The 27,475-nt window shown below is 43.4% G+C and overlaps 1 protein-coding gene across 2 annotated transcripts in view; it reads right to left on the bottom strand.

Moving 5' to 3' along the window:
• Positions 1–27,475, bottom strand: part of CUNH1orf21 (chromosome unknown C1orf21 homolog) — a 116,183-nt gene that overhangs the window by 58,985 nt on the left and 29,723 nt on the right. For both annotated transcript variants that reach the window (XM_027665265.1, XM_027665266.1), the window contains exon 2: positions 7,058–7,263. In XM_027665265.1, coding sequence (XP_027521066.1) covers positions 7,058–7,151 — 94 coding nt within the window. In that variant the 5' untranslated portion in view covers positions 7,152–7,263. The remainder of the gene's footprint in view (positions 1–7,057; positions 7,264–27,475) is intronic.

Below are 27,475 nucleotides of genomic sequence, written 5' to 3'. Positions count from 1 at the left end.
CAACTATTTCTCCACCTTGGTTCACCCTCTCTTTTTATACTGTAAATCCCCACTGAGGGTGAGGCGCTGACTGTGTGTGTATCACACCAAACCCAGCAGACACCAGCCTGGAAACCCGGAGAGCACTGCAAAGATCTGTACAAAACCACTTCCCTTACATTAAGGAGAAAGACTCTGCAGAATAATTCCCTCATCTAATACCGTGACAAGGGGCTGTAAACACATTGGAAGAAGATTAACCACCAGAAGAAGGTAACTACAGAGTCTGAGGGCTGTCTATGTAATTTATGGATACGTGCTCTGCTTAAAGTCCAACTCTCAGGCAGGAAAACCTCAGCAACTTTTCTATGGCAAAGGTCTGTTATCCACTTGGGAAAGTCATCTCATTTGGGGTCTTCCTGGGTTTTTTTCTCCAAAGGAAAAACTCTAAACATGCACCAAGGAATGTCTTCTACCACTGCTGTTTTACTGCCCTGAAACGATTTACAACTAAGCACGTTTCCAGCACCCAGGTATCCTAAAAAGCTACTCTCCCATCACTTCTGAACTGGTTTTCTTCCCTGCAGGATCAGGGAAGTTAGAAAACCAATCTTGTTCAAAGTGGCAAGGTACCTTCTTGCGGCCTACGGGAACCTTTCCATGGACTCAGATCTCTCCCCTAGGGACCATCAGATCAGTGTTTCTCCACTCGCAAGGGAGAAAAAGGGGAAGGAGTAGGGGAAGGGAAAGCTAGTTCAACCACCATCATTACATAAAGGTCACAGTTAGTGGATAGATGCTGTCAGAGCCCTGAGTGCACTAAGAGGTCACGACCAGTCCCATGAAACCCCACCTGCATCTTCTGCCCACGGATCCAGGAGCTTTGTTTTGGCTGACACTTGGGCCTTCAGTCCTTGCCAGAGTAGGTCTGCCTGTCTCTAGTCCTGCCTCTGGTCCCATCTCCTAGAGGGACCCCCACCCATGCTGTAGGTCCCTTCTGCCCCATCTCTTCTCTCCCTGTCTGCAGCCTTGTCCCCTGGTGCCCTCCCTGGATGGACTCTGGACCTGGTTCATTACCATGCCTGGGACTGCTCTGTTTGTATTCTTTATATACCTCTCTATATATTTCCTTGTTGGAGTAGGATGAAGAGCTTGTTTTGCTCAGAGCAAACCCGTAGTTCAGAGCAGTTTCCTCCTTTCTTCTGCAAAAGTAGTACCTTTTCCAAGGGCTACAAAGATGAGCCACTTCTATACACAAAAGGTGAAAACACAGTTTTAATTCACATAGAAAACACTTTCTTTGCACACATTAATCATGAACACATAACTACACAAAACCTGAGGGTGGGGTTTGGTTTTGTTTTGATTTTTTTTAAAACTCTGTTGCTTCTGTATGGTAATAAAATAGTAAATTATTAACTTACCAAGGGTGTTCTCAGAGTTACACAAATACCTCATAAACCTGGATAACATACATGATTTTATTACATTTCCCACATGAACATAACACCAAAGTAGGGTTTGGTTCTATTCTTCTCTCTCACATCCTGAAACACATGTTTAGGACTGACCCATGTTTACTTAGTTAAGAAGAAGGCTATCAACAAATTGTTCAAAAAAGCCCAGAAAGAGAGAATCACAGAATCACAGAATGGTTTGGGTTGGAAGGGACCTTAAAGACCACTCAGTTCCAACACCCCTGCCACAGGCAGGGACACCTTCCACTAGCCCAGGTTGCTCCAAGCCCCGTCCAACCTGGCCTTGGACACTTCCAGGGATCCAGGGGCAGCCACAGCTTCTCTGGGCAACCTGTGCCAGGGCCTCCCCACCCCCACAGCCAAGAATTTCTTCCTAATACACAATTTAAACCTGTCCTCTGTCAGTTGAAAAGGCCCAGAGTCCAGCATAATTCTGGAAGATGTTCATGCACTTCAGCCCTATGTTGCAATGTCCTCACTCACCTGCTTTGCTTCAGTTTTCAAACACTGCAGCAAGATCTACTTAATAAAATGAGCTGCTGAAACTATGAACAGCATAAAACCTTCCCTTTAAGGACCTCAGCCAGAGTTTGCATTTAAGAAGGAAAATCTTCTCCTTAGAAACTCACTGTGATATTTGGTGTGGCACCCCCGAAACTGGGTTTTCGGGGGGGGGTGTGCCTACATGTCCCTCACTTCCATGGAGCTCAGATGAAGCACTCAGAAATCTAAGAACGAGTGCTGTGGCTGTACCAGAAGCATTTATTTGTGATTGAATTGTCTTTAAAAAAGGTTATAGTCTCAAAATATCCAGTATGGAATTAGGACACTGTATGGTGCTGGTCCCCTTATGCATCTGGTCCCCAAATGAGTAAGACCTGACATTGCAGAAGCAACAGGACAGTCAAATGAGCTGGAGCAATTAGTATCTGAGTGCTAATCAGCTGACCAACACAGTCAATAAAATAAAGGCTGCCAGGCAAAGGCAGCTGTGTGTTTGTGTGAAGCCTGGTGCAGCAAGACCTTCTGATCACAGCACACATTCACAGTCAACATGGTACAAGTTGTATTCCCTAAGCTACAGCTTTCCAGAGGGTTTCAGTTCAGTGAGGATGGCCACGCTCCTTCCAGAAAAAAGGATCTCCCATTTTCAATTTTAGCATTTTTTTCTGACTGTTGAGGGAGAGGTGTTGTAATGGTACAACAATGGTATTCACTGAAAACACTTTTAAGATATTTTTCTCTCTGCAAATTTTATCTGAAAACTTCCCAACTTCACAACTTCAAATGGCCAGAAGATGATCTCCAGAATTTTGTGCACAGGAACAAGGTGGGTTCAGGAAGTTGCCTCATATTAAGGACATCTGAACAGTTTTGCCAAGCCTACAGATATTTTGAAGTGTCCTGAGCAACATCCTGAGACTGAAGTTTTCAGTAAGATGATACTTCTAAGCCTGTCTATTAAGGAAAGGTCCTTCAAAACAGATTAAACTCTACACAGGTTTGGGCATAATAGTTTTGGAGATGACGATGCATATTTAGGAAAGGTAAATCATAGTCCCAAATTCCTCTTGCTGTTCTATTCCTGTATACACTGGGTATGTTTTAAAGGTTTCAATTATTTTAGCATCTTTTTGCATTTACTTCAAACTAAGTCAGAGGCTCTGCTGCCTTTGCCAGTGGCCTGAGATGCCCACATGGATGAGACATGGGCAAACAGGAAGGAAAGGAACCGACTGTCACACGATGGGGATTTGCAGAAGTGAGGCAAACCTATAAAACACATAAGAACAAAGCAAACATCAACATGAGAAAACCAGAAAAGAAGACTACCCTGGAGCTTGTGAGGCAATCAGAATCACTGAATGGTTTGGGTTGGAAGGGATCTTAAAAGTCACCTCATTCCACCCCCTGCCATGGGCAGGGACACCTTCCATTAACAAGGCTGCTCCAAGCCCTGTCCAACTTGGTGTGGGCATCAATCAGTCTTTCAATCTCATTACAATACCCCAATGCTAAGGATTTCCTTTCCTAGCCTTCTCCCAGCTGCTCTGAGATAAACTGGTTTATAAACTATTGTGCTTTGCAGTCGGCTTTATTTAGACTGGTTTAGCAACTGGAGCTGCTCTTAATAACAGAAATCTTATCTAGATATTCCCACTTTATCAGAAAATTCTTACATGCCATGTTTGCTCTCCCTTTTGCAAAGCAGCCAAGAGCTCCATAGAAACGTCTGGATTAATGAACGGATTCTAAAATATTTTTTTTGCAAATCAGATTACCACTTACTTTCTTACAGAGAGAATGACGTCAATCATCTCCTCCCCAAATGATTTTTTAAAAAGACACAAATAAAATTAATCTACAAGGGAGGTTACATTATTAAAACATATGCTGCAATCAACAACGCTCAAGGCTCTATCATGGCATTTTGTTCTTCATTGGTATTTACATATTACAGTTCTTATGTACTGCCCTGGAAATCAGCTTTGAAGTGGAATGAGGAATAAATGAAGATTTATTATTACTATCCTTATTAGAAGGATTTTAAAGTCATTAGAGACCAACAAGACATAATAATCATATTATATTCAATCTTCTCTAGAACATCTCCTTTGATAGGCCTGCTAACTCAATTATTTAAATATATATTACAGCAAAATGCAGCGTGACTTCTACAGTTTGGGACAAGATGGAAATTTTTATGTTTTGGTTGCAGTTAACCAGAATCTGTCCTTACAGGATTCATGGGTTTCATTGTGGGTTCCTCAGTTTTAAGCACCAGAGTTTCAAATTCACAGCGATCACCTGGCTCAGTGTAGCTGCTCGACCGAAAAAAAAAGGTTAAAAGCTAGGGAAGAAATAAAGTACTGGAGATCTATCATAACCTGCAGTGGCTTTAAAAAGGTTTAAACAAAACCCTCACAGAAGCAATGATCTCTCAAACAGTCAACAGACTTGGCTTCAACCAATCCCACCAAGAAAAGAAGGAAAAAAGATCTAGAGGCTCTGAGGAAGAGCCAAAGCAGAACTGCACCACTTCGAGAAGCTCAGAAAGTTCTCCCTGGATTCAAAGTGACATCTGGACTCGAGCAAAAACTACCGATGAGAAAAAAAATATCCCAACACTGTTTAACTGGAAAGCACAATACTTGCTATTGACTCTTTCTGCCTCCAGCTTGTGTGGGGATGATGCTGAAGGGGGAAACTGTTTTCCCCTCGGGTGTGTCACACAGTGAGGGGCAATGTCCTGTCACCACGCCTTGCAGACCACAGCGGCTGCCCAGCGAAGGCAGCACCAGCACTGTGCTCTTCTCCTTTACTTCTGTCATTCCTGTTCCAAGTCCTTCAAGATTTCCTCCACTTGTGAAGCATCTGAGGCAGCCTGGGCTACTACAACCACGCAGCTCATACCTGCTGCTTCTGCACGGGCATTTTATGTCCCCAGATTAGTCCCCAGACACAACCACTGCACGTGCTCATGGTCCATGTACATCATGGGATATGCACACGGATATTCTCAGGATGTTACTGATGCCACCTGCATCAGCCACCTTCCAACCCTGCTTCACATGTTTCCTTTACTTTGCTGCCTCCTCCCCAAAAACTAATCTCTAACTCCCTTTCCATTACCTCCTTGCTCCTCATTTCTCTGCCACTCACCTCAGTCTTGCTCTGCCCTAATCATTCTGCAGCTCATTTTCAATCCCTACAGGCAGCAGAGATACTCTGCTCTTGGCCACTGGCTGGATGAGACACTTCTGTCCCTTCTCAGAAACAGGAAAGGAAATATTAGGGTGGTGAGGCCCTGGCACAGGATCCCAGAGAAGCTGTGGCTGCCCCATCCCTGGAAGTGTCCAAGGTCAGGTTGGACGGGGCTTGGAGCAACCTGGGCTAGTGGGAGGTGTCCCTGCCCATGGCAGGGGGTGGGACGAGATCATCTGTAAAGCCAGGTACACTCCAGATCAACTTCTTCATGCACCCAACTCCTGACCCAGGAGCTGTCTTTCAGCAGCAAGGGAAAAATGTGGCTTCTATGGTTACCGGTCAACAAGTTGTTTAAGTCACAGAACTCCAACTCTTTGCTAAAAAAGGATCAGTCATGGAATTTGATCTTTAGCAATGATGACCTGCATACCTAAAGTAAAGCATGTGCCAGAAAATGGTTAACAGTAGGTAGAACTCCTCCCAGTAAAACAGGGAACGATTAACAGCCCTCAAATGGATCCCAGAATAGCTAAATGATCCTGCTGACAGCAGCCCAGCTCTGTAAATGGGAGCCTTTTAAAATCGCTTCGATCTTCATGATCCTCTGCCTCCAAAAGCTACATTTAGTTTCTTGTGTTAAAGTTATCATCTTTGGCCAGCAGCATGTGGTTAAACAACCACAAAAAAAACCCAAAAAGCTGAGACACACACTTTGCCAAAAATTGCTCCCTCACTAAATATCAGCTAAAATCTAAACCTTTGAAAAACTGATAGAATTTTCTGTTCATGACAACACTTAAAGCCTATTTCAAATAAAAGCAATTACTGAATTCCCAGTTCCAAACCCAGCATCTCCTGGGTTAGTGGAGGAGCACTGAACAGTCCTGAAGTTTGCTAAGTAACTACTTTCTCTCCAGGTTACACCTCTGGGTATTCCTACTCTGGGATCCATTGTGAGAGCAAGGTAGCCCTCAGAAAGGCTGAAAAAGTGAAATATCATTGCTTTTGGAATGAAAGGGAGAGATTATTTGCTGCTATATGTGTCATTCTCACTACCACACAAATAATTGCTATAAAAGCCACCAGAGGAGTTTGGTGTATTCAGTACCAAAGCACCTATTTTAACAATAACAGTACCAAGGTAGCTTATTCACAGCTGACTTAACTTTCAGACAGACATCAGGGCAGATCCAGAAGCTTCATTTCTGAACAGTCTTTCGAATAATTCCTAACATTTAAAAAACTGTATTATAATTTACATAATTATCTAAAAAACCTTGGCATATATTAACAGAATATGGGGTGAAAAGAATCATGAAGCTGACTATGCATTTTATCTTCTATTACTTTACCTGATGCACAAGATCTGCATCATAGACCAGTCTTCCCACACAGTGAAGCAGATGTTTTCGTCCTACTTCCCTGTACTATGAACCCCTCCCAGTTTCTAGTTTCATTGCACCTTCCAACCCTATTTGCCATAGGATTTCAGAACTAATGTTTAGTTGCTTTACAGGGCAACAGTAGTGAGGAATTCTTTTTCTAACTGAAAAGGTTTTTATTTTTAGGAAATGAGTCAACTACTTTGGTACCCAATGACAAATATCTAAGAAAGACACATATATAAATATATGAGGGGGTCATGTAACTCATTGTCTCTGAACTATTTCAAGATTTGTGATGTTATCACTTAAAATGTTCATTTTTCAGTACGGATTTCACCCACACCTCTGTTTCAAGTGTCACGGTACCATCCCTTGGATGGGCCAACTGCTCCACCACCATGACATATTTTAACATGCTTTTTCCTTTATGTTTTGTGAAACACTCCCACATACACCTTCCAGAACACTCAGGATGCTGGGAGAAAGATGAAATCCTGCAACACTTACCACCAAACACATCTCCGTTCTGGTAGTTTTTCCCCTTCTGAGTTTCCTCTTCGTTTTGAACAGTAGAAACATGCTTGGCGGAGGCACAGCCCATCGCTTCATTCAGACAGCTCCAGCTGCACCAAACCACAAAGCATCTCTAGAGACGCCCGCTCATCGCTGCAAAAATAATCCACCTCCCTGCTGGGCTGTCAAGTCACTTCTACCTGAAGATGGCAAAAGAGAGAGAAAAACATTGGCAAAAAAGGTAACCTCTAAAGGGGGAGCTTCAAGGAGATAAATAATGAGGTTTGTGAAGAGGAGGAGGACAAAACACAGGTGGCCTCCACTGTCTGAGGTTGCTAAAATCGTATTCAGTAACATCTGGTACAGGCAGATCACAAGACAGGTAGATCATGATAATGTACATCAATCCTGCCTTGGAGCAGGAGCACAGCAGCTGAACTCTAAGTCTGTTCCGGCTCTATTCTTTAATCCATGGCTTGAAGAAAGCAACACACAGAGATCTATTGCCCATCCAGCCACCTATTCCCACAGAACACAGAGGTTTTTGGGAGAGAAGATAAGAAACCATCAATATCTGCTCCTCCTGTTCTTTTTACCAACCTAACCATCAAGCCAGATTTCTTACAAAGCATTTTACTGATTAAGAGCTGCTAACTGCAAGTGTTCAGACAAAACAACCCCCCTAAATCAATTAAAGACCTTCTGTTCATAGATGTGAGAGGCGATAGGCAGCTGTATTATCTTTTTTCTACATGTTCATTACTCTACTGAATCCATAAAACCTTCACCGCTCTAAAAAGGCAACTATCCCCACTTTAAGATGGAATAACATTCCCTGAACAATCCAGATGTCACATAAAATAAAAGAGGGAAGAAAAGGCTAATTAATAGCTGCAACATTTTAGGTTAAAACTAAAATCAAATTTAAAACCATGAACTGCTTAATTGCTAAATGGTTCCTCACTTGAACAAAGACAACTTCAGAGTTTGGTGAGATGACCTGGCTTGCCTTTCCACCAGCCAACCTTTTTAGAAGAGAAGAGCTAGAGAAAAATGAGAACCTTCCCTTTTTGCCAAGTTGTTTAGTTCAGCTACAGCGTAAGGTCACACACACAATTTCTTAACTCTTTAGCTCTGGGCACGTACTTTACAAGGCTGTGGCTTCTTTAATCCACTCTGACCACAAGAATCTTACCTGCAATATCAGACAAACACTCACCTAGGATAGGGCGAGGTTGGAACAAGATGATCTTTAAGGTGCCTTCCAAGCCAAACGATTCCATGATATCCATCCCACCAATGCACAACCCCAAAGAAAATCTCTGGAGTTTCCTTTCCCTGTACACTCAGCACGACCAGCACACCTGTCCCTGCCAAAGCAGCCGTGTGACACATCAGGACATGGTCTAGGAGGGCTCTGCAGCCGCCTTCAGAGCGATTTTCCTGCCCATCCCCAAGCCCACAGAAATGAGGATGTGGCAGCTGGGTCGAGAGTGATTCTGCTTCTGCTATTGCAGTCAGTGGCTTTCATCAAGCAAAGGGAAGGATTTCGGAGGCAGAACCACCTCTAACTCCTACTCACAGACCAGCTTGTCTTGCTGTGCACAGAAAAGTCCTTTTCCCCACTTGACAGGGGCGTTCCAAAGCTGCTCAAGCCCTGTTCTGAGCAGCCAACCCTCCCTGTCACACCTGTACGTGCATTTTTGTGTTCAGTATATCCCCCAGCACACTTACTCCTTTTTTTCTTCTTCCTATATATGCACACCTGAGCATAAATTTCTCACTGCCCCTTCCTTTCCTCTCTTAGTCACAGTTGCTCTGCTGAAAACACAGGATTTTATGGGATTGGGTTGGAAAAGACCTTAAAGCTCATCCAGTCCCACCCCCCTGCAGGGATACCATCCACTAGCCCAGGTTGCTCCAATCCTCATCCATCCTGGCCTTGGACAATTCCAGGGATGGGGCAGCCACAGCTTCTCTGAGCAATTTACACCAAGTGTTCCTGCTGCCAGTCTGAGGGAGTCAGCACATACCCCTGAGCTGTTTTTTAACCCTTAATGGCTACATTATTTTTGTAAAGAAAACCCAGGGTTTGCAGCAAATGTCAATATTAAGCCAGGGAAGTTTTCTGCTTCCTCAAGCAATCTTCAAAGCTATTCTTCAAACTGTTTTAATCTGTCTCCTTGTCAGACATACAGACAAAGCTACAGCCTTGCTAAGACACAAATCACCCTGGAGATGCTTCTGTGCACATGCAGCAGTCAATTCCCTGAGCAGCCCATCCTAATTACACTGCCACGTGTGGTAAATACCGATGTGCCCGCTCTGTGTAAACCGGGGGAGTTGTTCCTCAGCTTTTTGCAGTGCAGTGAGGGCCACAGCTGACAATTCATCTTCACATGTGGCCAAGTGACAGCCTGCATTCAGGGCTTCAACTCGCTGTTGGGGTGGGAAATGAGGATTCAGAAGGATTTAAAGCATGTGCTTGCTCAGGAGACAGGTAAACACTCACACACAGGAGGTGTGGGAGATGGGGGAGAAACAGCAGATGGAAGAGAAACTGCTCACTGGACTGGAATTAAATGTGGACTTATTTTCCCAGAGGATGTAAATTTGGTTAAAGACAATAGCTTTTAATAGACCTGCTGAAACAGAAGGGGGGATGAACACGACCAACAGAGTCCCTGTTTTAGACTTCAGATAGAAGCAGGAGCCTCTAGGTAAACAGAGCCTAGAGACACTAGCTTTGATTTCTGATTTAATATATAACCAGTTGTATTATTCCAGGGAAAAGGCTGTGGCCAGCTATGGGAAAAGGAGCAAGGGGAGGCCTGATGTAAGCCCAGAAAAGACAAGGAGCTGTGTAGGTGGGACCACTAACAGGCTGTACATGGGGGACAGTCACTGCCCACCACAGGCTCAGCACCTCTGCCCCTGAGCACCAGAACTGCCCACACAGAAGTACCTGTTCAATGAATTATGCTCTTGCCTTATTCAATTATTTTTTCCTCTTTCTTTTTCTGTCTCTCAGCAGGGATCATTTACAAAAGGGAAACAGCTGCTTAGTAATAAAACCCACATGTATTTCACAACAGAGCAGTGGGTTTGGTTTTGGGAGGGGATTTTTTGTGAAGCCTTATACAGCCAACATGCAGTACAATAAATTGCAAAATACTCAGGAGGGTGATGGTCCCAGGGCCATCATGCTGTAGGAGCAATCAGGAGCAAGGAGACGCAGAATGTGAATGCAGAAGGATAAAGCTCTTTGGGGGAGGGAAGGAAAAAATATCCACAGTCAAATCTCTTCTGCAGCATTTTGGTAGCACACACCAACCTCTAAAAATATTGTCATGTTCAAAGGCATGCTGGGATTAAAGGAAACAAGTGGGATATAAGAACTGGAAGTTTTCCCTTTTACATTAAACAACAGTAATCACAGCAGCACCTGAAAAAGGTACACAGCTAATAGCTGGATTATGAAGGCAACTTCTCCTGGTGCCAATAAACTGGGCTGAGAAAGATACTGCAAAATGACCTCCAATATAAGTGTAATGCACATTTCTAGGCATGTTCCTCCGATTACTGGTCACACAGTGCTGTGAGACACTGCCAGGGACACCTAAACACAAGCTGGGGTTAGCAGAGGGTTTAATACAAACAAACAGAGCAAGAGAAAAGCAGCATTAATTTTACAAGCCCTGAAATTCGAGATACAGGGCAGCATGATGCTCTCCAGCCTTACACTGCTTCCAGCCTCGGGGAAACCTCTCCTGCCTGAGCATCCAAGTATCAGTGCTGAGGCTGGGGATCACTCAGAACTGAGGTGCTGAGCCTCAGTGGGATGTCTGACAAAGGTTCTCAGGATGTGAAACACAGCACTTCACATGGCAGCAGAATAACACATCCGCTCCTCCTCCTCCCCCACTTCTGCACAAATAGAATTTTCCCTTTTGTCTTCCAGAGCATTTTGGGGGCACACAGATATTCAGAAGCCAAAAATAAAAAGAAGAAAACCTCAAACCATTTGCAGTTCATACTCACCACCCACCATCACTAATTATCAAGATTTGAGAGGCAATTTACAGGCTCCAATCTGCAAAATGCTAGTGAGAAAAATCTCTCAGGCACATCAAAAGTGTCTACACCACCCCCAAATGAAATGCAGCAGGTTTAAGATTAACATCTTATATGCGGGTCAGGAGAAGACTGGAGACACTCTCAGATGCTGTACCTCATACCCCAAGTTTCTTCTGAGCTAAAGCCAGGGGAACTCAATTCTTAGAATAGGAATTACCTTTGGAAACCATCAGCAATTTCTTTTTTCTTTCTTCTGAGGCATGTCTATGATGTGCTTTTTCTTTAATCAGCTCTTTCAACACTTTGTTAATCCACTCAGCATCCTCTCACCCCTTATTTCTGATGGTCACATCCTCGACAAAACACATTTTGCTTCCACAAACACTTTATAGTAAATGGAGGACCTCCATTGTCTTATGACAAATGCAAGTTAATTCTTCTATTACCACAAACCGTATTTGTTTTCATCTTTACTGCACTGAGATAACCAATCTTTCATCGTCTGCAGGCTGCAGATACATCCAGAAATTTCCTCCTGTGTTGACCACACAGGAAATCAGGTTAAAATTTCACAAAGCTGAAGAGATCAAAGCAATGAGTTGCAACCATGAAAAACTCTAAGCTACAAAGAAAAATCACACTGGCCTTTCCTATGAAACAACCTAGTCCAGGCAGAACTGAAGGATTTAACTTACTGCTATTAATTACATTTTATTTCCTATAAGAAATCGCCCTGTTTGATTTCCATTTGGGTTTTTTTCCCCAAAAAGAATAAAGCAGTTTTGAATTATGAATTTGTCCTGCACAAGGGCTGCTGGTATTTAGCACCTGGGACTTCCCCACTGCGACATCCCTCTTCCTCAGCTACCCTCCACCACAAAAGATGGCTTTTTAGCTTTTATTCAACAGCCAAAAGGCATTTTTTGAGCCAAAAAGATATCATTTTTGCCTTTGAAGTGCACCAATGGCCTGAGGAGGGAAGGAAAGAAAGATTTAAAAAAAATGTCATATAAAGTCTCTTTCCTTCCTCAAATTATTCAAATAGACCTGAATAGCATAGCTATATTGAAAATTAAGCCACCAACTCACTAAATGAGAAGGGCTAAATGAGCAGCAGAATGAGGGTTGCAAACACTCTGGAGCAATATCTTCCAGCAGCAGAAGGGGAAAAAGAAAAGTCCAAGTGAGTGGGGATTTCTGTTCCTTGGGAGCCGAGGGCAGAACACGCTCCCCTCGGCCTGTTGATACCAACAGCCAGGAAATGAAGCATCTTCTCCCCTTCTTCGAATTGTTTGTCTCCATGATGCAAAATTACTGTGTTTACCACCACATTTCAGCCTACTATTGGAAACACACTGTTCCATCCAGCAGTAACTGGCTGAAAGGGAAGAGAATTAGCACCATGCTGTAAAATCAGCAACACGGAAAACGCAGGGAAAGAACATCGGGGCTTTACAGCACTTTCCTCAGGCTGCAACAAAATACCACTGACAAACTAAACCAGCCCAGTTACCCAGTGGAATGGTGGAACTGCCATTTGCATGCATCCTCCCTTGGGAAGTCATGCTCAGCAGAAATCACTTCTCAAAGAGTAAAAAAGAATACTGCAATTTGACAGCTAAAAAGACCTGACATTAAAAACAGAGAAGCTCATCTACCCAGTTTTTCCCAGCAGGGAGGGCCTGGTTTGCATTAATTCTACTAATTCATATCATCAGCTTAACACAGGACAGAATTGGCCCCTCTGAGGTTTAGCTTACCTTTTTTATCAGCAAAATTAGCCTCTTATTTTATTTTCTTTTGTTTGCAACCAGCATTTCTGCTGATCCAATAAATGGGGTTTTGACGTACCGAAGCAAAGAGTGATTTCCAAACAGAAAAGCTCTCAACAGCAACATGATACTTCCAGGGAGCATTTTCTCCATCCTCAAACTCATGAAGAGCCTTCACACAGCATGGAGTGAAATAAAAATGAGGAAGGGAAGGGGAACCACGTTGCCACCGTCCTCTTCATTCACACAGCGTGGAGTCAAAGCAACGTCGGGGTGAAAAGCCCAGCAACACAGGAGATGTCAGCCATAGGACCCATCATTTTTGCTGTTTCCAAAGAAAGTTAATTTAATTTTATTCTGACTTTTTTTTTAAACCTCAAATACTTCAGGAGTAGTGATAGGCAGACTGCCACCACCGCTACAGAATGCAGTTCTAACATCTAATTATTTTGTTTCCCTCCTATGAGAATTAATAGGCGAAATATTGAAGACAGGTGAGACTTTAGGGGTTGGCAACACTGTAGGATTTTTTTTAAGTGTTTTGTGATTTATTTCCAAAGAGATTTTGAAAATGCAGTACTGGTGATGGCAGCCCAGGCTGATGTGATGTGAGATACCAGACAGGGCTACAGAAAAGCCAGGTTCCATTCCCCTGTATATCTAAGAATATACTCTCCTGTATATCTAAGAATAATCTCCAGCACTTACCATAATGGGAAGGGAGCCCAAGCACCTCTAAAGTAGAAAAAACCCCAACAATAAGCTCTCCTATTTAATTTTATTTCTGTCTTCATGGTTTAAGAGCAAGATATGGTTTACTGAGCAGGGCACAGTAAAAGGCCCCAAGGTATAGGAACAGTGATTTATACAATGTTTTGTACACGTCTAAGCACAGTTCTGAGCATCATCTTCCCTCTCAGAACTCACTCCCCCTTTCCTCTGTCTTAATTACATAATTTAAAGCTGTAACTATTACACCTAAACAATCCCCACCATCTTTAGAGTAAAATAAATGATGTAGAAGCCGTAGCTGCTCCATCAACAAAACCAACTGCTCTGGAGGAAACTGAGGGATAATTATAACACTGTGAAAAAGCACCTTTGTTCTCCTTAATTCCTCCTGCCCTCTTCCCACCAGTGGTGGGGGATGCACCACTAGCTGTCAACACTGACCTCGGCCTGGAGCTGAGCTCTTTTTAGGACTGCCCCTCTCCCAGATAAGCAGTGGCTTAACAAGCCTTTCCTAAAAGTGTGAAGCACATATTTCTTTATTTCAAAAGTAAAAGCATCACACATTAGTGGTATTAGACCTGGACTTATTAGACTTGAAGGTCTAATCTTTATTCTTTTGCACTTTCATTTCCCTCTCAAACTACTTCTTAGTCTTTCTTGTGTGCCACCATGATAGAAATAACCACACAGAGACGGGTCCTAATGTACAAATCTAGAATTGCACATGTTAAGGGTCTCATTTCATAGACTCATAGAATGTTAAGGGGTTGGAAGGGACCTTAAAGCTCCTCTCATCCCACCCTCTGCCATGGGCAGGGACACCTTCCACTAGCCCAGGTTGCTCCAAGCCCCGTCCAACCTGGCCTTGGACACTTCCAGGGATCCAGGGGCAGCCACAATTTCTCTGGGCAACCTGTGCTCACTTCTGAGGCATTTTTCATCCAAAAATCTATGGCAGGAGCTACTTCATGTGCCACTAAGGCTGAAAATAAAACAAAACAACTGAGCTATGCAGAAGCCAAGGGGGGGAGATGCTGGGGACCTGCTGCTAATGTGTCAGCGAGGAAACATATGCCATATGCACCTCTGCTGCTTCTGTGCCATTAGAGGATGGAACAGTTTAAAGGGGCCTCCTCTTTTTGAAGATGAGCCAGAGAAAGAAGAAATCTTTCTTCACTAACCTGATAGCAAGAGAAGAAGTGCAGAGATGCTGCTCAAAACTACAGGAGGTGACTCATCCGGGCTGCTGAGGAGTGATCCCAGCACAGGCATCTACTCCATGCACAACTGCCTCTATGGTAAAATTAATGACAAAAGCTAACAAAGCAGCTCATTTCACTCTTAGCTTCTGTGAACAACTGTATAGGGTTAAGCATTTCTACTGGGGACTTCTTTTACAATTCCCTGAGTGCAGTCCTATGGAAATGTCCCAAGTAGGAATGAAAGGGAAGCACACTGCAACCTGCATCCCCAAAATGACACTACTTACTGCTCCCTCCTGCTTAGCAGGGTTGCTCCTCAGCATCAAGGAGAGCACAGGATTTTTGGTGAAGGCCACAGTACCCAAATGTTTGCATTGGCATGGTTTGATCCAAGAGCCTGACATCGTATCCTGTCACACACATGATCCCTTGAATCCCAGGCTGGGAGTGCAGCTGAGAAAAAAGGCTCTGCTCAGGAGCAGCAGAGCTTCAGAAACCTCCAGCCCAGAACAGGCAGCTGGAAAAACACAGGCAAGAGAGGAACTGGGCTCTGGGGAAGAAAAATAACGTGTCACCACTCCTGTAAAACCTGCTGTGATCCAGCCCCTGCGGTGATTCCACGTCCCCAGCCAGTGCTCAGGCACAGGAGCTTCTGGACATCCCTGCTGGAGGCTGAGCACTTTGAAAAATATTTCCTTACTCCATTCCCTCGACACAGATTTAGGAGTTTACCACAGTCACAGCTTTGGGCAGTGGCTTTTAACCAAGTAAGTTATAGTTTCATACTCTCTATTAATTAACAGTGCAAATAATGGAAAGTTTTCCTTCCAATAGTGAGATGTTGAATGGACACATCCATAACCAAGCCGGGATATTCAAAAAATAAGATCTACACCATGTTTCAGCCTATGATGAAACAAATGAGCAGCAGACCAGCCAAGAACAAGTGAAGTATTTTCAGTTCATGTTAACACAGTTATAACTCAAACACAAGCAGCAAGTGCAGAGATGGATTGTTGGCACAGGAGCAGGGAGATCTCTCCTCCCACCGATGACAAGGAGCAGTCAAGTCAGAAACAGAGCTCATCAGGATTTAAAACACAGAAAGCAGCTTCTATCTTCTTTAAATTACCTACATCTTATTCCAGCTGGTAGCATCCTGCCCCTGTACTTTCATTTAACGGCTTCAAACTGCCAGAGGGCAGGATTAGATGGGATATTGGGAAGAAATTCTTGTCTCTGAGGGTGGGGAGGCCCTGGCACAGGTTGCCCAGAGAAGCTGTGGCTGCCCCATCCCTGGAAGTGTCCAAGGCCACGTTGGAAGGGATTTGGAGCAGCCTGGGCTAGTGGAAGGTGTCCCTGCCCAAGGCCAGGGGTGGGATGAGATGATCTTTAAGGTTTCTTGCAACCCAAACCATTCCATGATTCCATGATTCAGCACAAAGGTCAGTCAGCAGAGCAAGAGCTTCAACTCATGATCCACATCTGCAGAGGGTACTGCTCCCAGCTGCCCGTGCTGCCCCTCTTAAAGGGACACTTACTCTCAGCAGGGCGAGCAGAACTCCTGCTGCTCCATCTGGGTGGGACAACAAGGTCACATCAGTGCGTGCCCTGACTCCTCTGTGTGAGCAGCTGAACCCAAAGCCATTTGTAGTTGATTAAATCAAGACTTAAGAGTGACTGATCCAGCTGCTGCCCCGAAATGCACCCGAGCAAGATGGGTATATTTAGACTCATGCAGTTCATGCAAAGCTGGTCTGAGACCACTTTTGCCGCTCAAGTGTTGAGACTCTCCAGGGCAGCAGATCTTCAGTGCATTGGGGGGTCACACGTCAGCCCAGCTGCGGGACTGGGAAGTTTCTGAACTCAGGGAGATGAATTGTTGGCTTGTGGTCCTGCAGTTGTGAAAGGTGTCTAACTGAGCACCAACAAGCTGGAGGAAATAATCCTGAAAGAAAACAGCACATGGAGTGTTCTCCCACGCCCCCTCAGAGCCGCCTGGCCACGCAGCTGAGCTCGCACTGGGATTTTTCTGCCAAATCCATACATGAATAGAAGGGGGGGAAAAAACCCAGTTGAAAACATTACAGCCTCATGGGAGTCAAAGCACGGAGAGAAACCTATCCAGAGTGGGGGAAAAAATATACATTCTGCTCAGCTGTAGGAGCAGAGAAGAAATGTGTAATAAATAATTGAAAAGGGTTACAAAGACCATTGAATACAATTGGTAGGAATTGAAATGCAATAGGATTTATTTCTTTTTAAGAACTGTGTTTCCAGAACAATACAAATGGCTCCATGATTATAATTCTTGTGGATAATTCAGGTCAAAACAGGCCAGCACAGACATCCAAACACACTAAGGCTCTGCAAATGCTCATGCAGGAGGAGAAAACTGACGGGAACAAAATAATACAGGTCCCCTGAAGAAATCAGCAATGTGGATTACAAAAGTTTGAGAAGACTCAGAACAGGCAGAAGGCTGTGAGAACGCAGGCTGTTTGGCTGGCTTTGAGGAGGGGCTGAGCAGGTGATGGGAATGCATCACCCAGGCTGAGTCTCCACCGGTCCACACTGTGCCTCACTCATACCCAAGGGCAGAGGGCTACATCCACAGACAGGTGGAAATTTCTCCCACTGCACTGTTTTCAGAATTCTGAGGACAATCCTGATTCCAAAGTATTTTCCAAGTTCTTCTGCTCCAAGCTCTTCTGCTCCGCTCCAAGCAGGTCTCCTTTCTTAAAGGGATGAATTGAGCTCAACCCTCTTCTAGGAGCTATTTAGACTCCTTCTGCCCACAAAGAATTCTCCTTACAATTACTTCATTATTCAAATATTCAAACACTGCTCCTTTTTCTATTTAATGTCCCCTGTATTAAGACCTTCAGGGCCTTAGTTACTCTATAGTGTCACTAGAGGAGGGGCCAAGGAACAACACGCACCTCTTACTACTCACAGCCACAAAGGATTGCTAAAGCCCTCTCAGCAGCCTTCAAATTTTAAATATTTTGACTCATTGCTTATATTTGTGCAGAAACTCATGAAAACCATCACATTTCAACAGTACTTATACTCAAGTGTCCAAGGCCAGGTTGGATGGGGCTTGGAGCAACCCGGGCTAGTGGAAGGTGTCCCTGCCCATGGCAGGGGGTGGAATGAGATGAACTTTAAGGTCCCTTCCAACCCAAAGCATTCTGGGAGTCAACAGCATAGCATCTGTTTGGGTTTCTTAATAACCCTTCTACAAGGATGGCATATGGTTTATCATCTTTCCCAGGGACTCATCAAAAGTTTTTAGCCCTGGCATGTTTAATTACTATGAGAAGTAATGCAGTGTTGCTTAAATTCCATTTATATATTTTTCCCCCCTGTTATTTTGTTATCTCCCTCCTAAAGTCCAGCAAGGACTAACTGCAACAGCTTGTTGAGTTGAGTGGTCTCCATGCCCAGCTCTGCAGGTTCACCCTCCCCAGCCAGGTCAGGTCCAGCAGGACCATTTCACTGACCAGGGTCCACAGTGCCCTGTAACTGAGACACTTGGATGCAGCTGCATCTGATGCTAAAAGGCAGCCAACCCACAGCTGTACAACTGGCCCCTTTACTCCCACATTTAGCTTTTTGCACATGAAAATAACAGCTGCTTTCCTGAGAGTAAAATCTGCAATAGCTTTACAGGCTTTCTCTCCCTCTTTTAGGTTCAAGTGTGAGGAGGATTTCTTTTTAAAATTAGAAAAATACATTTATGAAGTCTAAAGGAGGCTGGCTCTCTTAGATACACTTTTATTATGTTAGGAAAGCAATATTGAGACTATATTCAAAAAACACTGAATTGGATATTAATTAAGAAGAAGAAAACGAAAGGCAAATGGAGGAGTGGAGCTATTGCAAGTTGTTGTACTTCTCCCAAAGCTAACACTCAAAATTAGAGTTTAGCAGAAGCTCCTCAAAGACACAAACTCATTCCCATCAGAGCAGAGCAGGGCAGAGCAAAGCACCCAAACAAGATGTGCAGGGGTGGTAAGCTACCCACCCACCTGAAATGCAAAAACTAGGTTTAAACAACTATGAAAAAAAATACTTCACTTTCTGGGACAGACAGACAGCTTACCCACAGTTTCCTCGAATCCCAAGAAAAGACCACGGTTGCTCAGCCCTTTGCAGGAGACCTGGTTACAGACATTCATTAATTCTCCTTGATTTTTCTTTTCTTTTTTTTTTTTTTAAGTATGGCAAAACCAAGAAAATTTTTAAATAACACGCGCAAGTCCCACCCGGCTCTTAAATCTTGGTGTTCCCCTTTGGAACACTAAACAACCACACAATAAAAACACTCCTCTTTATTTCTTTTTTTTTCCTGAACGACATGACTGCACCACACAAATCCAGTTTGGAAAGAGTGCAACTATATGGCCTCAGTGCCGTACGAGGTCCTGCACAGACTGTGCACCTCCCTCACAAGCCCATGATTGGGGATGGTCATGGCTGAGCAAAGAGCCTTTAACTCGAAGCTGATTCAATGGTATTCCTAAGAAAAACCATATAAGTGAGTCCAGATCCCTAGGACAGCATTTAACGCAAAACAACTGCAAATGCTGGTGTCATTTATAGCCAGCAAAATCAGAATAGCCAGTAAATCATCCCCTGCCAGACAACTGATAAACCCAGTCCCAGGAAAATCAGCTCCCAGAGTACTGTGCACCAAAACACCATAAATCTTTCAGGCAGTATTACTGTATTTTTCCATCCCTCTGTTATATGCAAATTCTGCATAACTGAATTCTGATACTGTAGCTGAGCACTCACCAATTATAGTTTAAACAGACTATTTAAAGGTGCCTTCATCCCACTGCAAGAAACGTCATCACGGTAGCGACAGCGGAGAAGCATCCACCCCAGGAGCTAATAACAGGATCCTTCTCTCTCCACCTTGTTTCTCTTCAGTTGCATTTTTTATAATTAAAAAATTACACGATGAAGAGCCATGATGTTTTGTCATCCACAGTGAATCATTTAATACATATGTCAGTGCTCATAAATAAACCCTACTGCACCAAGGTGAAGTTGAGATCCTCAAAACTCCAAACACTAAATCCAGAACATCAGTGTGAGAGCTTGAAGCTAAAAAAGAGCAAGGACAGAAACTGTATGCCTGGTTCAACAAGAGCGACAAGTTTCTGTTCAAGATCAGGTTGGACAGGGCTTGGAGCAACCTGGTCTAGTGGGAGGTGTCCCTGCCCATGGCAGGGGGTGGAACTGGATGGCCTTTAAGTCCCTTCCAACCCACTCTATGACAAGTTTTAAAATATACTGAAATAAACCCCAAAAATCATCTGTTTTCCTTAATTTTTTTTCTTCACTTTCCTTTTACTAAAAGAGAACCATAGTCTAAGTGCTCAGGTTTAGCAAAAATGCTGTGGAGCTTAAACCCAAAAATTAAAGATATGGACATTCTGCCTGGAAATCATTTCACTCTCCCTCCTGATAAGTCACAACGCAACACTCCCTCATCTCCTTACTTTCCTGTATGATAACACCTGAGCCCTTCCTATTTATGACACCACCATCACCACCCCTGGAAGCTTTTTCAACATAGTCAGTGCCAGTGCTTGGTTTCAAATCTGCCACACAAACTCCCAAGGAAACTAAGCAGCACAAGAAGCAATTTTGGTAAGGAATTGGGTGAAATCAGCTTTGTGTTACCAACGTCACCCTGCCTCCTCATAGCGAGACTATGGGAAGTATCAACTGCTTGCCGGGATGGAAGAGACCCTCTGAAGTCCCCCAAAACACCAGGGAAGGAGAGAAATGCCACAGCAATAAGGGAAGAAGTTGCTTAGCAACTCTGTAAGTCTGACAGCTGGTTGGGTGAAAGAAATTAAAAGTATAAAGGTGAAAGAATTAAACATAGAAACTTTGTCTTCTGCAAGGTCCTCAGCTGACATGAATCACACAATTCAGATGGTTTTTGAAGGGCTAAGTCAGTCTGTTCCCACTGTGGATGTAGGGCAAAAATACCAGGTATCAACAGCTACCCAAGGAAAAAATAAAACAGCAGAAACCTTGGGAAGGCAGCCTTGATCACCTTCAGGATCTGCACAAAGCAGCCACTTGGGACTTCAATACTCAAATGCCAACAACTCCCCTCTCAAGCCTCCCAAAATGTGAGTTTCTGAGCAAGCAGCAGAGATCAAACTTTAAATACAGCCAAGATGCAAAACCAGGACCGGCAATTCCTCGGGCGCTTGCCAGCTGGCACCAGCTGGAACGGAAGCTGGAACCCCAACAGCTTGGGTACTCCTCTCTTTTTAGGCAATAAAAAGATCTTATACAGGCCCCTGAACTAAAAAAACAAATAATAATGCTGACCTAAAATGCGACAGAGGGAATGATGTGGGTGCTCACAGAGCCCCGGGTTCAAAGCTGGGCTCACCAAGAGCTTCACATCTCCACTTTCCTGGTACACACAGATCTCCAGACAGACATCCAATAAAACAAGGGAGTTACCTGATGCAAACAAGCATTTCTGTAGATATAGTGGTTAAAAAAAAAAAAGTATCGATTTTTGCTATTATTTGACACATAAGATCAATCTGCATGTGACCAGAGCATTTCAGTCTATAACATAACTGATAAAAGTGTAATGGAACATTAATCTTCATTTAAGGATGCTTAAGTGCCTTATTAGGGCAGAAAAAAAGGATCTGATTTTATATGAGGCAAAGTACAACCTCAGAGAGGGACATTAACAGATCCTTTATCGGCGTATAAAACCCCAGACTGGCATTTCAGAGCACAAGCAGACCTTTTCAGGAGGAGGGGAGCAGGTAATCCAATTTTACATGATAAAATCCCACACTTTTGTATTTTCCCCATGGCACTCAGCTTCCCTCAATGGTCTGAGAGTGAAAAGCCAGCCCAGGCTGGCGATCTCCCCCCGCAGCCCCCAGGATTTCGCTCCCTGCGAGCGGCCACACACCCTCCCAGAATACCAATGACATGGGATGGCACAACTGGGAATCAAAACAAGGGGCTCCAAAACGGGCCAGCAGATTGCAGGCAGGAACCTCACTTTCAGCAGGAATAAGTTCTGTTTATTTTAGCAAATTGAGCTAAAGGCATAAAGTAAATACACTGCCCTGATCACCTCTCACCTGTCGCAGTGAGGAGGGAATGGGTGTCTCACAGGCAGGGTTTGAGGTGTGCAGAGTGCCCTGTGACACTGCCCTGCCCCCCCAAACACTGAGTGATGGATTTACTCAAAATTTACCAGGGAAGAATATTCCACTTGCCATCCAAGCCAGCTAGAGGGAAGAGTGGCAAACACGAGGGGTTTTATTGGAGAAACCTGGCAAGTGGCTTGAAAGGAACCTCAGACAGTCACCTGGTCTGCCAGAGGGAAAAGAAGAAGGAAATCTTCACAAGAGGATGTTTGCCCTCAAAAGGCTTCAGTAAATGTCAGCACAAGGAAACAACTCCTCCAGGAACACTCCAGATCAAGAGCCCAACCCAGGACTGCTGAGTGTTCCTACAGCCTCCCTGCCCTCATTTACTTCTCATTAATCCCTCTCCAATCACAGAGTAAAACACTTCATCAATGAAAAAAAACACAAACCTCCACACCAGCATTATTCCTTAAATACAAAGATGGGCTAAACCCCAGGAAGGAGTGGCCAGGGAAGAGCTACACATGATGGGTGGCACTAACTGTGCAAATTAATCAAGACTAGAGAAAACTGCATAATCCCAAGGGACCAGAGAAAAGCCAGACAACTAAGCTGCCTGAACTTGAAATAAACTTATCTTGACAAGCACAAGGTAACACAGATTAGAAGGAATAATGTACAACTGTGACCCAGGCTTTACTGTAGACAGCTCAATGACAATGTTTCACTGGGATTCAGAAAACTCAGTGAAAACGTGACAAAAAATAACTCATAAAGCTACATCGGCACTGAGATATTTTTTCTTGCCTTCATTTCATTATTCACCATAGGACATTTTGCATACTGAATTAAAATATTAAAAAAAAACTAAATCAAAACAGCCCAAAGGTTCATTTGTACTGATTTGTACAGCAAGATGAGCTATAATAGATACTCAAATTTTATTTTGGTGATCAAGATTATCTCTTGCAATCATCCTCACATACAGTTTGTTCGTTTTTACCAACAGTCAACTGGTCTTACAACCAGAAGGCTTCACCCTGATAGGTTGTAATTCAACAGAACTCAGAAATGCTAAAAATCCCTCTTGAAGGCATAGCACCATTTCATAGCAAGTTCTAGTCAGTGGAAAACACTCAGAAGAGCTGTCATGATGTGGCATCATAACATGCAAGACAGCTCTTGCATGTTATGCCTGTCTCATTCAATAATCTCTGCTGAAAACCCCACGAGCATCTTGCACTATCAGTAGACCCATGAGCTGCTGCTCCTCTTCCCCAGTTCCTACAGACCAGGGCATCTTGTTTACCCAGATTAATTTTTCATGCTTAGCATGAGAGGTTCCATATGCCCATCCCAATGCATTCCTTAAGAAGGAAGAATTTATATTCTTCAACAGCATCACAGTCAGCTTATGCTACCAGACAGCTCCTTGCTAACAGCCCTTCATTAAGTCTTCAGCTCAATGCTAAACTCCCCGTTCCATGAGCTGCCCTGTCAATAGATGTTTCTCCTGTAAATAAGCATCACATTTTGTACAAGGAGGCTCAATCAAAATAACAGAGCAAGGAGAACTGAAAAACAATCCTGACTGATACATGTTTACTCCCACTTCCCTGAACTGAAGGTAACAGACTCTTCCCCCTTCGATCACTTGCTGTTGGTCCCACACACCTGATCTTCACTTACCTCACAGTAAGAGACTTGAATTTCTTGTTTTCAAGAAGTATTCTGGACTGGCCTTTTAGCCTAGAAAACCTTCAGAGCAAAACTCTACATGAGTTTTGTTTTTTCTCTTAGACATTTTATGGAAGTCCATTAGATGTTTCATACAAATTACCCTTGCTGGAGGCAAAAGCCTGGCCATCTTCAGCTCCTCTAGACACCCCTACCCTTGGCTCAAAGGGAAAAACTTGTGTCTTCCAACCCTCTGAGGTAAATGAGGCAAATCTAGTACAGGTCATGACTGGGAAACTGAGCAGCAGCTGTGGGTATCTCTGAATACGTGTTCGCGTTCTCCTCTACACCCTTCCCTCTGGCATGAAAGTGTCACAAATGTGTAAGTGCCTGTACATATATATATGTATATATAATATATAATGCCAGTCCTTACCTCCTCCTCCCGTGGTGCCAGGCTCTCCCAGCTCAAACAGATTTAACAACACTCTGTGCTGGAGCTTCTGCCGGCTCATTTCCAGGGCAGAAAACATCCCTCATCCTCTTAAACATCAAAATTGCTTTCCAGAGGTGCTGGAAGGCAAGCTTTAAAACTACTTTTCTGTTAATTATCCTAACACTGTTTTTTAAAATAATTTTCAAAACTCGTTGCAAAGACTTTCCACGATTATAAAAACTACACTTATTTATTGCCTTTAACTTAAACCTTAAGTGAGTTTGATTAATATTAATCCAAATGAGATCTCCCCCCCCGCCCTAAATAACACCACTGTATGGCACTTCTAAATTAAAGCAGGATATTCTGTTATCCTGCAGCTTTCCTCTGAGGAGATGTGAAGAAATGTTTGCAGGATAGGAAGGATGGGGTGGGGAAGGAAGAGCCCCATAACCTCTGCGACACGTGCACATCAAGCTCCCTAAGCCAAGGGACTCGCAACGACTCGGGATGAATTTTCAGTAATCCTGGGAAACTTCATTTTTGACAGAAACAACCCAAGCCTTCAGATTTATGCAATTTCTTCTTGATGCCAAGCAACAGCCAGCAGCCTCTGCTGAGTTGTGTTCTGGTGGTTCAGGTTAAGAAAAAAACGTGAAATCACAGCAGAATTCCAGATGCCAAGCAAAGAAATTGCTGCATAACCTGTCAGGGTTATGCTCTCCACGATGCTTCATAGCCTGAGATTAAACGTGTGAAGTATTGCTAATACATTTAACGTCTGGCTGAGCATCACATTCAAGTGTCAAAGAAATATCCTGCAACAGAGCAAACACCTCTGGTTGCAACAAATAATAATATGGGTTTTAATTAAAACACAGCTCTTCAGGAGCATCCATTTGGTATCTGCTATGAAAGTGCTACTTTTAGCACTGTATCATTTGGAAGTTGTTTTGTTTGTTTGTTACTTTTTTCCATTAAAAACAAAGTATTTGTTATGCACTGACAATATCCTTATTATGCAAAACAAAACTTTTCACACTGTAAGTTACCAAAGATGTTAAATCAGAAGACAGGCACAAAGCCTAAATGCTGAGAAACCTACAGTAAAGAATAGTTTCAGAAACCTTCAGATACTACTAATATCCTTTCTGAAATGTAGAGCTAGAGCTGGAGCTTCACATTATGGTGGATGAAAAAACATACATGAAAACTAAAATAAATAAAAGAATTTGCTCGTGCCATTCATAGAATCCCAGAATGGTTTGGGCTGGAAGGGACCCTAAAGCTCATCGTGTTCCACACCCTGCCAAGGGTGGGGACACTTTCCACTAGACCAGGTTGCTCCAAGCCCTGTGCAACCTGGCCTTGAATGTGATATATCCTATCCCTTGCAGCAAATAAACTAACAGATAATTCTATCAAAACAGCAGGATAACAGTACAATTTGAAATCACAAAAAAGTATTAAAGGGTTTTCCTTGTTTTTACCCTGCTTTAAATTTTGCTCTTATCTGCCGAGCGTTTTGTTTTCCTGTTTTAGACAACAAAAGAACATGTGGAGTTTGATGGGAAGCTCTCACACAACTTCTCTCTGCACCCACAAATATTTGTCTCTGAGTGCACATACCTTGAATTTCTTTGCTTTAGTCCCTGCCAACAACAGCCCCTCCAAAAGATGATGAAATATTCACCAAGGACCTCCTCGATTCGTACCTGCTCAGACTGTAAGGCCCTACTGGAGGTAAATTATTTACAAAATTGGGTTTGAACAACCTCAAATGTCAAAGTAACTTGTCTCGTTTCAGCAGTCCGGTACCAAGAGCTGTCTGACAAAGAATGCTGATGTGGGGATGTACAGAGAAGATGAAGAGTGATTGTAGCACTGAAGGAGAGCAAATTAAAACACTGACCTCCTGTGCTAACCAAACCTACCCCAGCTTATCCCCAGTCACCTGAGGGGAAGGGAGGTCACCCTGGGATCCCAGCCCTGCTCCAGCCGAACATATCCACACCACTTCCGAAGCTCCTGAAGCACACGTGGAAACAGCAGATGACATTTTTTATAATCCTTTGAGACAGTTCCTATTCTTTATTTGAATATTTCTTTAGCCTCATGCTATTTTATCATTTAGGTTTAAATTTATAATAGCTCTGGCCTGAGAGAAAGCTTCTCCAAAGCCACAGCTCACCCGAGAGCTGAACCCTGACTCCATTAAACATGATTCCTGCTTTGCTCGTGATTGTTACCTGAAGAGATACTGCTGAAGCAGATTACAGAGAAGCAGATTACAGTATTTATACTGTAAATACCAATTCAAGTGTGTAAACAGCTGATACAAATCACTCCTTCTCTTACATACAGATGTTGTTGGCCTACAAAACATCTATCTTCTAAATACCACTAATATCTTATCTCTTATTCACCTTTTTCTCCTTGCACCTGAAAATCCCCTTCTTGGTGTCTCTGCAGCCTTTTTCACCACAGCTTCCATCATGAGCAACCTGTTCTCCCTGAAATATCCCCAGAGATACATGATGAAAGACCAACCACACCTATCCTAGCATGAGTTATGTGGTGGAATTTTTCTATAAAAAACTGCAACCCCATAAAAACCACCGTCTTCTAACACAACATGGGCAAGAGAATAATTCCAGTAGGGATTAAGGATTCCCCTTGCAAAGAACTGTATTATATCACCCAAATGTTTTACCCAAGGTGAAGAAAAACTTTGCCTTCACCAGAGAGCCTCTGCTCCAACCCTGTGCCACGAGACAGGTCTCCCGGCAATGCCACCTGAACGTGTCTGTCACTGACCCCATCAGCAGCTGCATCATAAATCCTCAGCATTCATAAAGTTCCAGGTGGGATGTCCAAACCTACTGGGAACTGCTTGGGCAAACCAGTGGAGGAGGACTGGGAGCAATATGATCCCTACCTGACTCATCTCCCACGAAAACACAGTTCCTCTGTGCATCCTTAACAGCCCAAAAATTTGCCATGCAAAAATGGAAATCTCCACTAATCCCCTGGATCAAAGAGAAGCTTAAAGCTTTAGGGATTTGGCTATCCTAGGAATGATGTTCTTAGAGAACTGTATATATGTTGGACCCCTTCGCTTCTGACGTTTTTAATGGCATTTAAAAAAAACAGTACCCCAGGTTTATCCTTTAAAATGGTGATATGCTGCATTGGAAGTCTGAGGTTTTTACACAAATTACATCATTAGTACTTGAACAAAAAGATCAAGAAAAATGTGTTGGTTTTTTTCATTGTGTAAGTGCAGATATAATTTTTAAGAAAAAGCTGGGTTTCTGCCAAGAAAAAAGCCTGTAGTAGAAATTCTTCGGGGG

Source organism: Corapipo altera, unplaced genomic scaffold, assembly GCF_003945725.1.
Source record: "Corapipo altera isolate COAL_440 unplaced genomic scaffold, ASM394572v1 316, whole genome shotgun sequence".
NCBI classification, from domain to species: Eukaryota; Metazoa; Chordata; class Aves; order Passeriformes; family Pipridae; genus Corapipo; species Corapipo altera.
The sequence above is the reverse complement of the archived record's forward strand: the minus strand, read 5'-3'. Positions and strand labels throughout refer to the sequence as shown.